The sequence below is a fragment of the Macrotis lagotis genome, chromosome 1 (genome assembly GCF_037893015.1).
Source record: "Macrotis lagotis isolate mMagLag1 chromosome 1, bilby.v1.9.chrom.fasta, whole genome shotgun sequence".
Lineage (NCBI taxonomy): Eukaryota > Metazoa > Chordata > Mammalia > Peramelemorphia > Peramelidae > Macrotis > Macrotis lagotis.
In genome coordinates this window covers 575,799,889-575,814,698 of record NC_133658.1, presented here as the reverse complement: position 1 = coordinate 575,814,698, position 14,810 = coordinate 575,799,889, and the positions used below count along the sequence as shown (strand labels likewise).

The window sequence follows — 14,810 nt, the reverse complement described above, 5'->3', positions numbered from 1 at the left end:
ATATATATATATATATATAAAGGGTCTGGTATATATTACCTACCCCCAGGGGTAATTTTGCTTTATATGAAGAAACAGAAACAATGATCACCTACTGTGTATAAATCACAATGTTAGAAGGTATTTGGTGCTAGGGAATGATGTGAAAAGGGCAAAAAAGGGAGGAAGGAAGGACAGAAAGGGAAAAAATACCAATATAGTCTCTGCCCTTAAAGAGTTTCCTGTCTAGTAGGTGCTTAATACATGTTGTTTGAATGGGATTAAATTGAATATTGCCCTCGCAGTTTGTGAATAGTTTTTTTCTGTTTCCTCCCTTTCTAGGAGAGAGAAAGCTCCCATAGTGGAAGGAGTGTCGTCATATAACATTTGGGATCTTCTTGGCTGTCAGGATAGATGACAATTAATTTTCTGACTCAGAATGAATTCATGCTTCCAGCTTGAACTCCAGGAAGCAAGCTGAAGTTGCATGATGGCATGAGCCTTCTATATTTGACCTTGGGTTTCTCCTTTCATTCAGCCAGCAGTTTTTAAGTGTCTACTGTGTACCAGCTACTGGGGATGCACAAGGCATAATCAGTCAATCAACAAACATTTTTAAGCATCTATTGTGCTTTACAAAGTTCTAAGTTCTAGACAGACATTAAAGAGCATATAGATCCAACCAGGAACTTGGGTTTTGTGAGTCTCCAACTCAGTAACATGTATCAGCACCAAAGAGTTAATCTCAGTTATAACTCAGGACTCTTGCAGCAATTGAACACCCAAGAAGATCAAGAAAGAGGACCTGAGTGTGCCTCAGCAGATACAGAAAGAATATTTATAAAGGAAACATTTTGTTGAAACTTAGTCTTCACCTGTTTCATCCTTTGATTTATAGCCTCACAGCTTAATTGATTCTGTTTTAAGGTCACATCAATTTAAAGGTGCTGACCAAGGGAAAATAAAAGACTGATGGGTAATAGTTGGGGTCTTGTCATGTTTTGTTTTTTTCTTGCTATGTACCACCAGTGCTAAGCACCAAAGATGAACGACAATAGTGAAAAACCTCTGCCTTCAAGGGGTTTAATTCTTCCCAGGGATACAGTATGCATATATGTAACATTTGAGTATATGGAGAATGTATACAAAATGAATACAAGGTCACTGGGAGAGGTGAATGCATTAGCAGATGGAGGAACCAGGAAAGGCTTTCCTACAGAAGGTGATTCTCTAACAGATCTAAAGGGAACTGGGGGTTACAAGAATCAGGTAAAGAGGGAGTGCATTCCAGGTTGAATTCATTCTGTTCAGTGCAAAGGCATAGTGATGGCAGATGAAGTAGCTCATATGTGAAACAGACAGCAAGCAGACTAGTATTATAGGACTGAAGAGGAGGGGAGTAAAGTGTAGGAAGCAGTCTTTAAATGTCAAACATTTTAGGAAAAATAACTTGACAACTGTGGAGAATGCTTTGGAATGAGAAGAGATGTGAGACAGATCAAATAAAAAGCTAATGCAGTAGTCCAGGCAAGAGATGATGAAGTTTTAAACTAGGTGGGGGGGAGGGGTATATCTGTAAGAGGTGCTGTGGATCTAGAAATGATTAGATATGCAGAGTGAGAAAGTGAGTAGATGACAAGCAAGACTGTAAACCTCGTGATTGGAAGGAAGATGGCATTTATAATAGTATTAAGGAAAGTTGGGAGAAGATGATGGGGGCGTGGAGAGGAAAAGGGTGTAAATAATTTTAGACCTCTACATGTATTGAATTTAAGGGACTTAAATTCATGGGACACTGTTTGAAATGTACCTTAAACTCCATACAGACACATGTCTAAAAATATAACTCATTATGAGTTAAAATAACTCATAGGCATTAAGAAAACAAAGAAGGGAAACTATTATTCAATGTATAATTTGGCTTCTTGGAGAAACTTACTGTGCAGGTGTTTACTCCACCCATGAAACTTAAACTAATTATAACTGGAGAATAAGTTATAGAGAAGTACCTGAGACACAAGCGGAGGTATTTGGCTTGGAGTCATACAACTAGTACATGCCAGAAGCAGGACTTTCTTTGTACACCCAGTTCTCTATCTACTATACCAGACTACTTCTAAAATTTAGGCTTCACATGCAGAAAATGAATCTGATAGATCAACTTCTCAAATTGGCAGAAACAACACATAAGCACAAGGAAGGAAAAAAAACAAGCATTTATTGAAGATCTATGATGTTTCAGGCACTGTGATAAGTACTTAGCAAATATTTTCTCCTTTGTTCTTCACAACAATTCTGGGAGATAGAGGATATTATTATTCCCCCATTTTACAGTTGGGGAAATTCAGAGAAGTTAAGTGACTTGACCAAGGTAACACAGCTAGGAAGCTAGGAGGCCAGATTCGAACTTAGATTGTCCTGACTTCAAACTCAGCACTATCCACTCTACCACTTTGCTGACCTTTTTTTTCCATGACACAATGATTATTTGTTTTTTTCTTTCATCACATCCTTTCTTTTCAATGACTGAATTATACAGTGAGAGTTCTTCAACACTTGAATAACTTCATTTTTTCTAAAGAAAATAAAAAACAACAAATCTTATAATAAGCTACTTGTTGAACATGCCAGAGTGATGAACTTGCCCAGAAGGTTTGATAATGGGAGCACATGTCCTATCTAACCAGGTGATCCTTAGCAAGTAGTTTCACCTTGCATATAAGAGGGAGGGGTCTTAGAGGTCATTTACTCCAACTGTCTCATTTTACAGATGAAAAAACTGAAGCCTAGATTGGTAAAATGTACATTCACAGCTAAATAACAGCAAACCAAACTAAATAACAGCAAACCAGGTCCAGGACTCTTGCATTATACCATCATCTGGAGGAAAGTGAGACTGATGACTGTGCAACCTGGTTTCACTCATGAGCAAGTCAAAACATTAACCTTCTGATGTTAATGATCTGTAAAAATGAAGTACAAACAACAGTATCACCAAGACGAGTTTTAAACCTGCAACTCTTAAGATTAGAACTGTCAGGACCTACCTAATGAGCTAAATGGACATTAATGCTTCAAGTGTTACCATTTGTCTGTAATCTTTTTATTTCAATAAGTTCTTTTTAAGCTACAGGATACTTGGATAGATCACAATTTCATACCACTTACATATATATTACATTTAAAGTAAACACCTATGTAAAATAAAGCATATATATTGGTGCAACATACTGACTACCCCAGTATTCCTAGCAAACTATTCTCATCATTGATAGTGGAACCACCTCATTTGGATCCTCACATTTCAGTACTCTACCTGTACATCCTACCAAGGTCATCTCTACATCTGCCTGCCACTTGTGATTTTCTCTTCCATACTTGAATGACCTTAGAACTGGCTCTCTGTACCTAGATCTTTCTGCATCCATATTCTAAGTCTTTGGGGAAGTTGATCTACTCATCTTTGGAGTTATCTCCACAGGACCCAACCCAATTGATTCATGACTGAGTGCATGCAAACTAATCTACACTATCTATTATTATTATATCTGCTGACTGGACTAGATACTAGCACATGATTCAGTCTCACAGCCCATTCAACTAATCATTGAAAATTTCACTTATTTATCTGTCTCATAGCATTTAATTCCTCCAATTATCTACATAAGTACTCAAGGAGAGAGAAATGCTGAGAAACTTAAAAGTACCTAGCTGCCCCTGACAATAGGACCAGAGACTAGGGATGTAGATTAAAATCCCAGTTGAATAGTGTAAGAGGAAGCTTGATATGATGCAAGAACCCAGGGTCTCAAGATTCCAGATTTGTTCTCTGACTTGCCACTAAATAATAGACGTTCCACCTCTCTGGGGCTCAGTTTCCTTACTCCTAAGGGTACTTTAGATTAAATGATTTCTAAGGGTACTTTAGATTAAATGATTTCTAAAGTCTATTCTAATGTTAAATCTTATCCTCTTCAAGGTTAAATTGATTAGGACCAACTGCTATGGCAAAAAATTTTCCTACCAGTACCACATGAGTTTCCTCATACTGAAGCAGTCAAAAAATCAACCTGGTGGTTGCTTTGTTCTTTTGTTTTGCAAAGTTACTTAAGAGGTCATCAAGTTGGGAGCTAAAAGGAACTTTAGAGGTAGATATGATCACAGATATAAGTAGCAGTTGCTGATTCTGCGAAACTGCTTTATCTTTCAAAGACTTTCATGATGGGTCAACTAGAAACTGCTATCATGTTTTTGTAGGTTTTTTATTAAATATTTTATTCTTACAGCAACATGCAATGGAGGTTTTCAACAATCGTTTTTTTTGGCACAGTTTTGAGTTTCACATATCCCTCTCTCTCCTTCCCCCACCCCTTGACATAAACAACTATGCTAAATATAGGTCCATATTAATCTTGTAAAAGAAGAATCAAATCCAAACGAGAAAAAAAAATTAGGAAAAAAAGACATAAGACTTTTTTAAAAATTTTTTTTTTATTTAAGGCATTGGGATTAAGTAACTTGCCCAAGGTCACACAGACAATTATTAAGTGTCTGAGGCCAGATTTGAACTCCTCCTGACTCTAGGGCTAGTGCTCTATCCACTAAGGCACCTAGCTGCCCAAGACAGCTTTCTAAAATTGAAGACAGTAAGCTTTGGTCTACATTTAAACTCCACAATTCCTTCTCTGCATATGGATAGTATTTTCTATCACAAGTCTTTCAGAATTGTTTTTGATTATTATACTGCTGAAATGAACAACTTCTTCATAAATGATCATTGCCTAATGTTGCTTTTGTTGTGTATCATATTCTGGTTCTGTTCAATTCACTCTGCATCATTTTATGCAAATCTTTCCAGGCTATTCTAATGTCCCTTCGCTTATAATTTCTCATAACAATAGCATTCCATCACATTCATAAACAATTTGTTCAGTCATTCCCCAGTTGATGGACATCCCCTCAATTTCCAATTCTTTGCCACTATGAAAAGAGCTGTTATAAATATTTTTGTATGTGTGAGTTTTTTCACCCTTTTTTGTGATTTCTGTGATACAGATCTAGTAGTGGTATTCTGAATCAAAGGGTCTGCAAAAAATTGCTATTATTGTTAACCATTTCTCTAGCTTGCTGCATTAAGCTGGCATAGACCAGAGAGACATGCTCTAAGATCTTCATTACTATCATGATATAGGAAAATGACATATGTAAAGTCCAAATGCAAGAGAATGGCGACATTCTCCAGAAGATTCTGGTTGTGAATGACATCAGGGTAATTGCAGCAAGCTCTAAACCACTAGAAGATGTTTCCATGGGAATCCATGCCCACTCAGAAGAGCTTGGTACAGTAATTCACACATGGAAAAACAGGCAGATGAAGTCTACATATTGGTCAGATTAAAACATGTGCTTGGATAACTAATCCATGGAGTTGAATTTCAGAACATCTATCTTAAACTAGAACTTCAGGTGAACAATAATCTGGAACTCACACTCAACCCAATCCAATAAATGTTTAATAAATGTTTATTTAAACTTTATTTGTTTTAAAAAATAAATGTTCATTTTAAAAATGCTTATAAAAACAAATACCTATTATGGGCAACTAGGTGGCATGGTGGATAGAATACTGACTTGAAGACAAGAGGATTCCTCTTACCAGTTGTGTGATAAGTCACAATCCAGTTTGCCTTGGTTTCCTCATCTGTAAAATGAGCTGGAGAAAGAAATGGCAAACCTCTCCAGTATCTTTGCCAAGAAAACCCCAAATAGTATTAAAGAGTCAAACAAAACTGAACAACAACAAATTGATTACCTCGGTCCTTTTTTTTTTCCATTAGTAGGCTACAATATAAAATTAATTAATTGGAACAATTAATTATGACATAGCAGAATAGGAGTCAGGAGGCCTAACTATTAACTAGTTCTGTTGTTAAGTATGTATAGTCGCATGACAAGAAAAAAGTCACTCAGTTTTTACACCTATAAAATTAGAGCATTAAACTTGATGAAGGAGGAGGCCTCATGGTTAGTCATGGCTGGAACACAGAATATTTGGTAAACCACAAAGAATTTTAAACAGTAATTGTTATTTCTAGAAGTTAGATTGAATTATGGTCCCATTTGTATGCCACAGTAATCATATGCTTATCTACTGAGACAACAGAAAGAGACCTGAAGCCATTTAATCTAAACTTCTTACTTTCCAGATGAGGAAACTGAGAACCAGGGAGTTAAATGATTTGCCCAGGATAAAGAAGGAAGCATCAGAAACAGGGTTTGAAATCTGTCCCTCTGACTCCAGAATCACTGTGCTTTTTGATGTCTCAGGTAGAGCCTATGTAACATCCTAGATAGGAAAACCTCCACAAATCCCAGGTGAGGTCACACTACTGAAATATCTTTATTTGCACTACTCCTAAAATGTCAGTTGTATTCTCACTTGCATACACAGCTCACCTGTTTTACAAGCCCTCCTGAGACAACTTCCCCTCACTTTTTACACAGCATAAATACCTGATTGATTGTCTGGCTGACATCTTTTATAGCTAGTCATTAAGGTATTCGGAGAGGCCAGTGAAGTCCCCTCATGTATTGGGGCTAGATTGTGGTATGGATGATTCAGGAAAGCTCTTTAGTCAGTAAAACTGAGTAAAATTCAGAAGTGATTGGGTGGCTAGGTGGCATAGTGGATAGAGCACTGGCCCTGGAGTCAGGAGTACCTGGGTTCAAATCCGGTCTCAGACACTTAATAATTACCTAGCTGTGTGGCCTTGGGCAAGCCACTTAACCCCGTTTGCCTTACAAAAAACTAAAAAAAAAAAATTCAGAAGTGACTAAGAGGTCTTATTGCACTTGGTTTGGGAGGTTTGCAGAGTGACTTCTGCACCAGGGCTCCTTCAGATGCAGAAATTCTGGCATCATTGCAGGCCCAGGCACAGTACAGTACTTTTTCCCAAGAGTCTATTAGAGGCAGAAAAGAGAACAGAAGAAAGACTAGAAAGAAGGTAAGACAGACAGTTTTGAAAGCTACAGGTTAAACTTAGATACATTCAAAGGAAAGCAAACTGTTCATAATAGAAATCTGCAAGTTTCTATACAATCTTCTTTTTTTCTATTCAATTTGGTATGGAAATACTTTTTGTGTTAGGAATTTAACTTCAGAGTAAACAATTATTTGAGCTTGGAATTACCTTTGTAAATAGATAATCTAGTAATTTACAAAAAAACAAAGACTAACTTACAAAAACAAAAACCAGTTAAGTATATTTTTGTATTTGTGTGATTTTTGAAAAATAACTTAGTACTTGGAATTTTGTTTTTTTGCATAACTTCTCTTTGCCTTTACAAATAAAGCATTTCACAATTTGCAGGTGATATTGGAAGTGATATCTGCTTATCCTTTAATAAAATAACAGATAATTATATGATTTTGTTTATGAAAGGGTTAAAAATACAGAAAGAGCAATCAGATTAGACACTGTCTTCTTTGAGTAAATGTCTACAGCAAAAAACTATACAATGTACCTAAATGTGTGGCCTTGGGCAAGCCACTTATCCCCATTTGCCTTGCAAAAAAACAAACAAACTATACAATGAAGGGAAAATGTTCATGAAAATAGCAATTCCTGCTTGTACTATATCTGCCATGCCATCTTCTTGATGGGGAAGAGTTCAGAAATAGAATTAATAAGAGTCTGGAAGTATTCAAATACATGTAACTTTTTATATAAAACATAGAAGCTTAGTTTCCCTTTATAAACTTCAGGAATGTTCTGCATATATCATTAAGCAAAGTTAATTGTGGTAGGATTAAAAAAAAAGTCCAATGTATTGTACATAAGGCCATTCATATGATAATACTACAAAAGGAGTGATATGAATTACTATATGAAAAAAATCCTTAATGCATTGTTATCTCTTAGTAAATTAATACTATTTAATTTTTTTAAAGCTCTGTATAGACACTAAAAGTACTACACAAAATGTGGAGTGAAGATGTCCTTTTTAGTTGCAATTTAAGTACCTTTTTATAGTCTTTCCAAATTAGTTTGTATTTTCCCATGTGCTTTATTTGTGGAAAGAGTGCCTGTTTTCTCTTTCAATAATTGCATGTGTGTGTCCTTCATTTTCTAATTATTTCCTGGAGTATTATATATGCTTTTTTTGTGTTGCCTCAAAGGTTTGCTGGCCTAGTCAAGTAGTAGCCACAGATAATTTATACCCCTTCTGATCTGTATGCAGGAAGAACCACTTACTTCACATTGGTCTCAAAAAATGACTGTTGAAAAAAAATGACTGTTGAAACTGAAATGAGTTATTCGCATTTATTTTATATTCTTAGTTGTAATAAATATTCTCAGTTGGAAGCTTTTTTTTTAAAGTCTGAGAGAATCAGTGAGTAGGTTCAACTTACCCAAAATGAAACCATTAGTTCCAGGAATCCCTCTACTTACTTGAGTCTTCCTTCCTTGTCTCTGTCTGTTGTCTTACCTGACTCCTATAAGTTCCAACTAAAATCCCATCTTCTGAAGGAATCCTTTCCCAATGACTTTTAATTCTAATGCCTTCCCTCTTTTAATTATTTCGATTCATTTTGCATATAGCTTATTTATAGGGAGATTTGAACCTTTTTAAAGTTAAAGTTTTTAACAGGTCTCAGTTTAACACACCAGAGCAATAAAGGACATGGTGGGCAAGAACAGTCAGAAAGGCTAAGCCAGGAAATCTAGCCAAATAAGCAAAGAGTTGTGACATAGATATCAAGGTCAGGAATAGAGAAGAACCAAGTGTCCTCCCTCTGGCAAGGAAAACTCAGTTTATGGTGTAGATAGAAGATCAAAGTCAGCAAGAATAGTACTACCAAGTAGGCTGGGGAGCTCCTAAGATGAGGCCAATTTGCTCATATCTTTCCTTCTGGTAATGGGCAACCCTGAACCTGTAACTGTAACCAAAATGTGTCCTAAGGACTACAGGCAAACCATATCTTTGACAAGCACAGGTAATGATTGTGAGGAATATGGAGGGTTTTGGGTTCCACAAGAATGTGAAGGGAGAATTGTTAGTTAACATCACAAAGACTGGGGTCTGCCGCTATTGTTGCCTATGGGCAGGTATGTGAATTAAAATAAAATATTTAACCTCAATCTGATCAAAAGCTGAGACTAGGCTAGGTCTGCCCCACCTAGTTCTGGGTTAATTTGCATCCTTCTCCTTTGCACTTGCTCAAGGAGGTAGCTGTTCTTGCTCATTATACTAATGAACAGGAGGGGAAATTGTATGGGGACAAATGTAACAATTAGATTTGAGACCCCAGCCAATGATTGACATGAAGGGGCAGGAGGAACAAAGCCTTTCAAACTGCATATAAGACTTAATATTTCTGGGATTCCTCAACCTTCTCCCCTTGAGAGAGTTTGTTCCATTTATTAAGATATCTTAATAAAAAACCGTTTTAATCACACCGGACTAAGTATTCAGGAACCATTTATAACAATTTAGGGGCTCTCCTGGAATTATATAATGTAAAACTTTTTCTGTTATTTTCCCAGAAGAAAAGAAAATAATGCATACAAAGGGCTTGATTTCAAGCCTTTTTCTTGGTGTTCTCTGTGGGTGAAATATCTCAGAGATTCCTGGGAAGATTGGCCCAAGGTTTGGAGCCCTAGAGAGATTAAAATGTCTGGGGGTAAGAACTCAGTGAGAGGAGATTCCCAGAGTGGTGGGGTGGTGGCCAGAGTCACCCTGGGCTGGCTGAGAAGTCTTCCAGGCAGGAAATCTATCCCCAAAGGAGAGGCTAGAGGATAAAAGGGTGCCCCAATGGGAGAGAGGGGGATTTGGGGTCCCTCTCAGAAATTTCCCCAAAAGAAACTTAAAGCCCACCATGGGGAAGGTTGCCCCGGCAGACTTGGGGGGCAAGGGAGCCTTGTGGCTGGAAGCTAGAAGCCAGAAGGAAGGAAGTTGATTTGGTCCAGTCTGGTGTGTAAGTGTGAATGTCTCCACGGGCATGTGTGTTTTCATGTGATCTGGATTATTTCTGGGTTTGGGGACTCAGCTTAAGTTTTAAACTGGGGAAGCTAGGAGTTGGGTCAAGGAGTTTTGGAAGGTAGGGTTGTAGATCTGCTCAGCCCCTCTCTCACTGGGTGCTGGTCAGAGTTGGGGTGGGGGGGTGTCTTAAAGGGAAAAAGCTGTGGTTCAGAAAAGTTTAAGAGAAAAAGAACTTTTAAGGGAAAGATTAAGAAGTTAAAGAAGGGAAGATTTCTTATTCTTATGACTGTCCGGGAAAGACCATGTTTTTTTCCTGGGTTGGGGGAAGGGGTTGGACACATAATAGTCTTGATCCCATCTGTGATAGTCTTGATCCTAGCTGCCATTTTTTTTTGTAGGTTTTTGTGAGGCAAATGGGGTTAAGTAGCTTGCCCAAGGCTACACAGCTAGGTAATTATTAAATGTCTGAGACTGGATTTGAACCCAGGTACTCCTGACTCCAAGGCCGGTGCTTTAAACACCTAGCCACCACTCTATCTGCCATCTTGTTAAGACTTGAACTCTAAAGTGAGTTTAGCCAGGTGGGGCAGGAGACTTCAAGTGCTTAAATCCTAAAGGGAAAAACCCAGCCATAGGTGGAATGAAAGGAAGAAAATATAAAAACCAGGGATTGGGAGATATATTTACTGAAAGGAAATCATGTTTAATGAATGTCTCTGCTCTGGCCACATGGCCTAAAAGTGATGACTCTAAATCCATTTTTAAGGTTGTCCCATTTCTGAACTAGGGTTTTAGAAATCACTCTGAGGGTTTTAAAAGAGGGGAATTATAGTAATTCTGACAAAATTTGTCCAGAATGGGAGGAATTAAATAACCTAGATTTTTAAAGTAGTTTGGGATTTTAAACTCTATTATAACAACTTTGAGTTTAAGGAAAGTGGTATTGTGTTACTAAGAAGAAAAATATATAATTATGTTATCAGGGATATTTACTGATTTCTTTTGGGGGAAAACTCTTAATTCATTTTAATGTTATGCCTAATAATGATAACAATTGTATTTTTATTTTGAATGGAGTTTTTGGAATGTGAGTTCTGGCTTCTCTGTACAAGGTACTCTAAAGATTTTATCAAACTAAACTGTTGGGAAGTTTAATTGTATAGTTGATAACAAACCAGATGAACTGAGGTTTCATCTAATGATTTAGTCCTTTACTATTGGATTAACCATGGCATAAATAAGAATTGCATTGGAGTTTTAAATGTGTTATAGATATGATTGGATTCTTGGAGGATCTGGATACAACTGTGGAGGGCTCTGACTGATGACTGAACAAATAGCAATTGTGTGATTCCACTGTAAGGTAACTGGGTTTGGCCTAAATTCTCAGTTCCTGGTCAGAGGTGCACTGTGGCATAAGATTCTGGTCCAGAGGAGAGAAACACCAGTGGCATATGACTGAGTTAGGTCAGTGTGACTATTGTTTATACCATTTTGGCCAGGATATTTTCCAGGGAGTAACAAATGTCTGTGGACTTAGTCCAGAAGCAGGGTATATATCCTGGACTATATAATTTACAGAGATTGGTGGACTGAGACTCATGTGAGATGTAATGTTGGCAACTGGATCCCTTGTCAGGATGCATTATGGTAAAGAAAATGGTGATTACCACTGCATATACTCATCTGCCAAGGGTTGGTCAGGGAGTTGTTATTCAGATTTAAGGGTCTGCTAGCTGAGCACAGTTTGGGAGTTAGGGCTATGGAACCCCAATTGTATTATTAGCTTCTAAGCTGGGTGGAAACAATCACCATTTAGACAGCTAGGGCTCTGGAATGGCTGTCTGGCTAAGCCATTCTAACAAGAGAGAGATGTAGTCAACATAGAGTTGTATTAGACAATCTGTTGATTGAAGAAGGAGTTTGCAGTAAATTGAATCTATCAAGCTGCTACCTAAAGACAGATGACAATAGGCAAGTAGTAAAAGACATCAGAAAGTTGACATGAGCTCCTGTACAAACAAGACGGGTTCATTGTCTCTGATAATGAGGAAGTAAAAATCTTGATAGAAGAAAAAGTCAGTAGTCATGTCAATAATAAGGATTGTGATTTAAGAAAGAAATCACTAATTAGGTGGGGAACCCAAATTCTTATTAAATTGTGAGGAATATGGGGGTGTTTGGGATCTACAAGAATGTGAAGGGAGAATTTTTAGTTTACTTTACAAAGAATGGGGTCTGCCTGTATTGTTGCCTATGGGCAGGTGTGTGAGCTAAGACAAAAGATTTAGCCTCAATCTGATCAAAAACTGAGAGTAGACCAGGTCTGCCTGACCTAGATCTGAGTTAACCAAGAGTCTACTTTTATGCTCAAGGAAGTAGCTGATCTTGCTCATTAGTGTAATGAGCAGGGAAAAGAAAATGTATGGGGACAAAAGTAACAATTAGATTTATGACCCCAGCCAATGATTGGCCTGAAGAGGCAGGAACAAAGCCTTTCAAACTGCATATAAGACCTAACATTTCTGGGATTCCTCAACTTTCTCCCCTTGAGAGAGATGTACCATTTATTAAGATGTGTTCATAAAAAAAAATTTTAGTCACTCTGGACTAAGTATTCACAAGTCATTTATAAAAATGGTAACCCTGAGATTCTCATAGTCCCAACACAATCAACTGTTACTTCCCAATGCTCTTTTCATCTTCCCCAGAAGAAAAAAAGAATTAGCTGGCACAATAAGCAAGTATACAGCTCTAAGCTGAACCTGTGTCATAAATCATTTTAGCCATATTCCTCAAAAGTGAAGTCCTTGTTCCCACTAAAAAAATCCCAAAACATATTAGTCATAGATTCTACATAAAGAACCCTGGAGAAACAAATACTCCTAGAAAAACCCTCCCCAAAGGGATCAACAGTCAGAAATATAAGACCATTGTAATGGCATTGCAGGGTTATTCACAAAATATTTCCTTGGTCTTGCTTCTAACACTGTCTTCCCAAAAGTCTCTAATAATACACATGATAATTTAATTTCATCAGCATTGGAAGATCACACTCTTTAGGCTTTCTCATGTTGACAGAAGGCATATTCTCTAGATAATAATATACAGAACAGTTTAAGGTCAACAGTGGTAAAGGACCACATTTATATGCTGATGGAGGACATGAAATTACCCCCTCTGGTGCAGGCCTAAAGTCTATTCAATGTTCCCTTTCTTTTTTTTTTTTAAATTAATTTATTTTTGAATTTTTACAATTTTTCCCCAAATCTTTGCTTCCCTCCCCCCACCCCCCACAGAAGACAGTCTATTAGTCTTTACATTGTTCCCATGCTATATATAAATTGAATATGTTGAGAGAGAAATCATCCTCACAAAAAAATAAAATATAAGAGATAGCAAGATTACATAATAAAATAATGGGGGGGGTTTCAATAAAAGTAATAGTAATGGGGCAGCTAGGTGGTGCAGTGGATAGAGCACCAGCCCTGGAGTCAGGAGTACCTGAGTTCAAATCCGGCCTCAGATACTTAATAATTACCTAGCTGTATGGCCTTGGGTAAGCCACTTAACACCATTGCCTTGCAAAAACTACAAAAAAAAAAGTAACAGTCTTTGGTCTTTGTTCAAACTCCACAATTCTTTCTTTGGATACAGATAGTATTCTCCGTGGCAGATACCCCCAAATTGTCCCTGATTGTTGCACTTATGAAAAAAGCAAGTCCATTTAAGTTGATCATCAACCCCATGCTGCTGTTATGGTGTACGATGTTCTTCTGATTCTGCTCATCTCATTCGGCAACAATTCATACAGATCCTTCCAGGTTTTTCTGAATTCCCATCCCTCCTAGTTTCTAATAGAACAATAGTGCTCAATAGATATGCCTTAATTTGTTCAGCCATTCCCCAATTGATGAACATCCCCTCAATTTCCAATTCTTTGCCACCACAAACAGGGCTGCTATGATTATTTTTGTACAAGTGATGCTTTTACCCTTTTTCATGATCTCTTCAGGGTATAGATCCAGTACTGATATTGCTGGATCAAAGGGTATGCACATTTTTATTGCCCTCCAGAAAGGTTAGATGTGTTCACAGCTCCACCATCTCTGTTTCCTTTCTACCCCATAGCCCAGCTGCTCTGCCTTCTCCACTATGCTAACACTCATTATAGTAACACTTTTGTAATTCTAGAAATCCTATCCCCAGACTAGCCAGGGATAAGAGTTTACCTGAAACCCTTTCAATTCCCAAATACAATAATTTCTCTCTGAACACCAGGAGCCCAAGGCAAACCAGACTTAACCAATCATCTCCAGAACTTTTAAAATGAAGAAATGCTTCCTCATTATTAAAACCTGGTGCTCCTCTGGCTCAATCACTGCCTTCATCTTGCTGCTGCACTCTGAGAACATAACTACAAGTGGGGAAACCAACTCGATCCAGTTTTATTGATCAAGGTCCAACAGTCTAAGTCAGGATTATGTCCATAGTAGTCCATACTTATGACCTTTGCTGTCACCTAATGAAACCATATTCAAATGAATGTTCATCCCAATTAACTTATACACTACATCATAATGGCATTTTTTCTCATAGATCTTGCCAGATTCTGAGTTATCCCCATGTCTTACAGCCCTATAGGATTTACAACCTGTACTAAAAGTCTTCACAATACTCTATAAAAGCCAGATTTCTAAAGGGTTAAATCTTGTGCCTCCTATTCTCACTAAAAAAAAAATCACACTCTACAGCTAGATTATTTTTCAGTAAAATTAACCACAAACCAGTCATTTTTGTACCACAACTAATTTCTCCTGTATTTTTAAAAATTTTTGCTCCCCAAG

The 14,810-nt window shown here is 37.4% G+C and overlaps 1 protein-coding gene across 3 annotated transcripts in view; it reads left to right on the top strand.

Moving 5' to 3' along the window:
• The window catches only part of ILDR1 (immunoglobulin like domain containing receptor 1), a 70,515-nt gene extending 69,564 nt beyond the window's left edge, over nt 1–951 (top strand). For all 3 annotated transcript variants that reach the window (XM_074214641.1, XM_074214639.1, XM_074214638.1), the window contains one exon: nt 322–951. In XM_074214641.1, the coding sequence (XP_074070742.1) occupies nt 322–363 (42 nt within the window). In that variant the 3' untranslated portion in view covers nt 364–951. The remainder of the gene's footprint in view (nt 1–321) is intronic.
• The last annotated feature ends 13,859 nt before the right edge of the window (nt 952–14,810 follow it).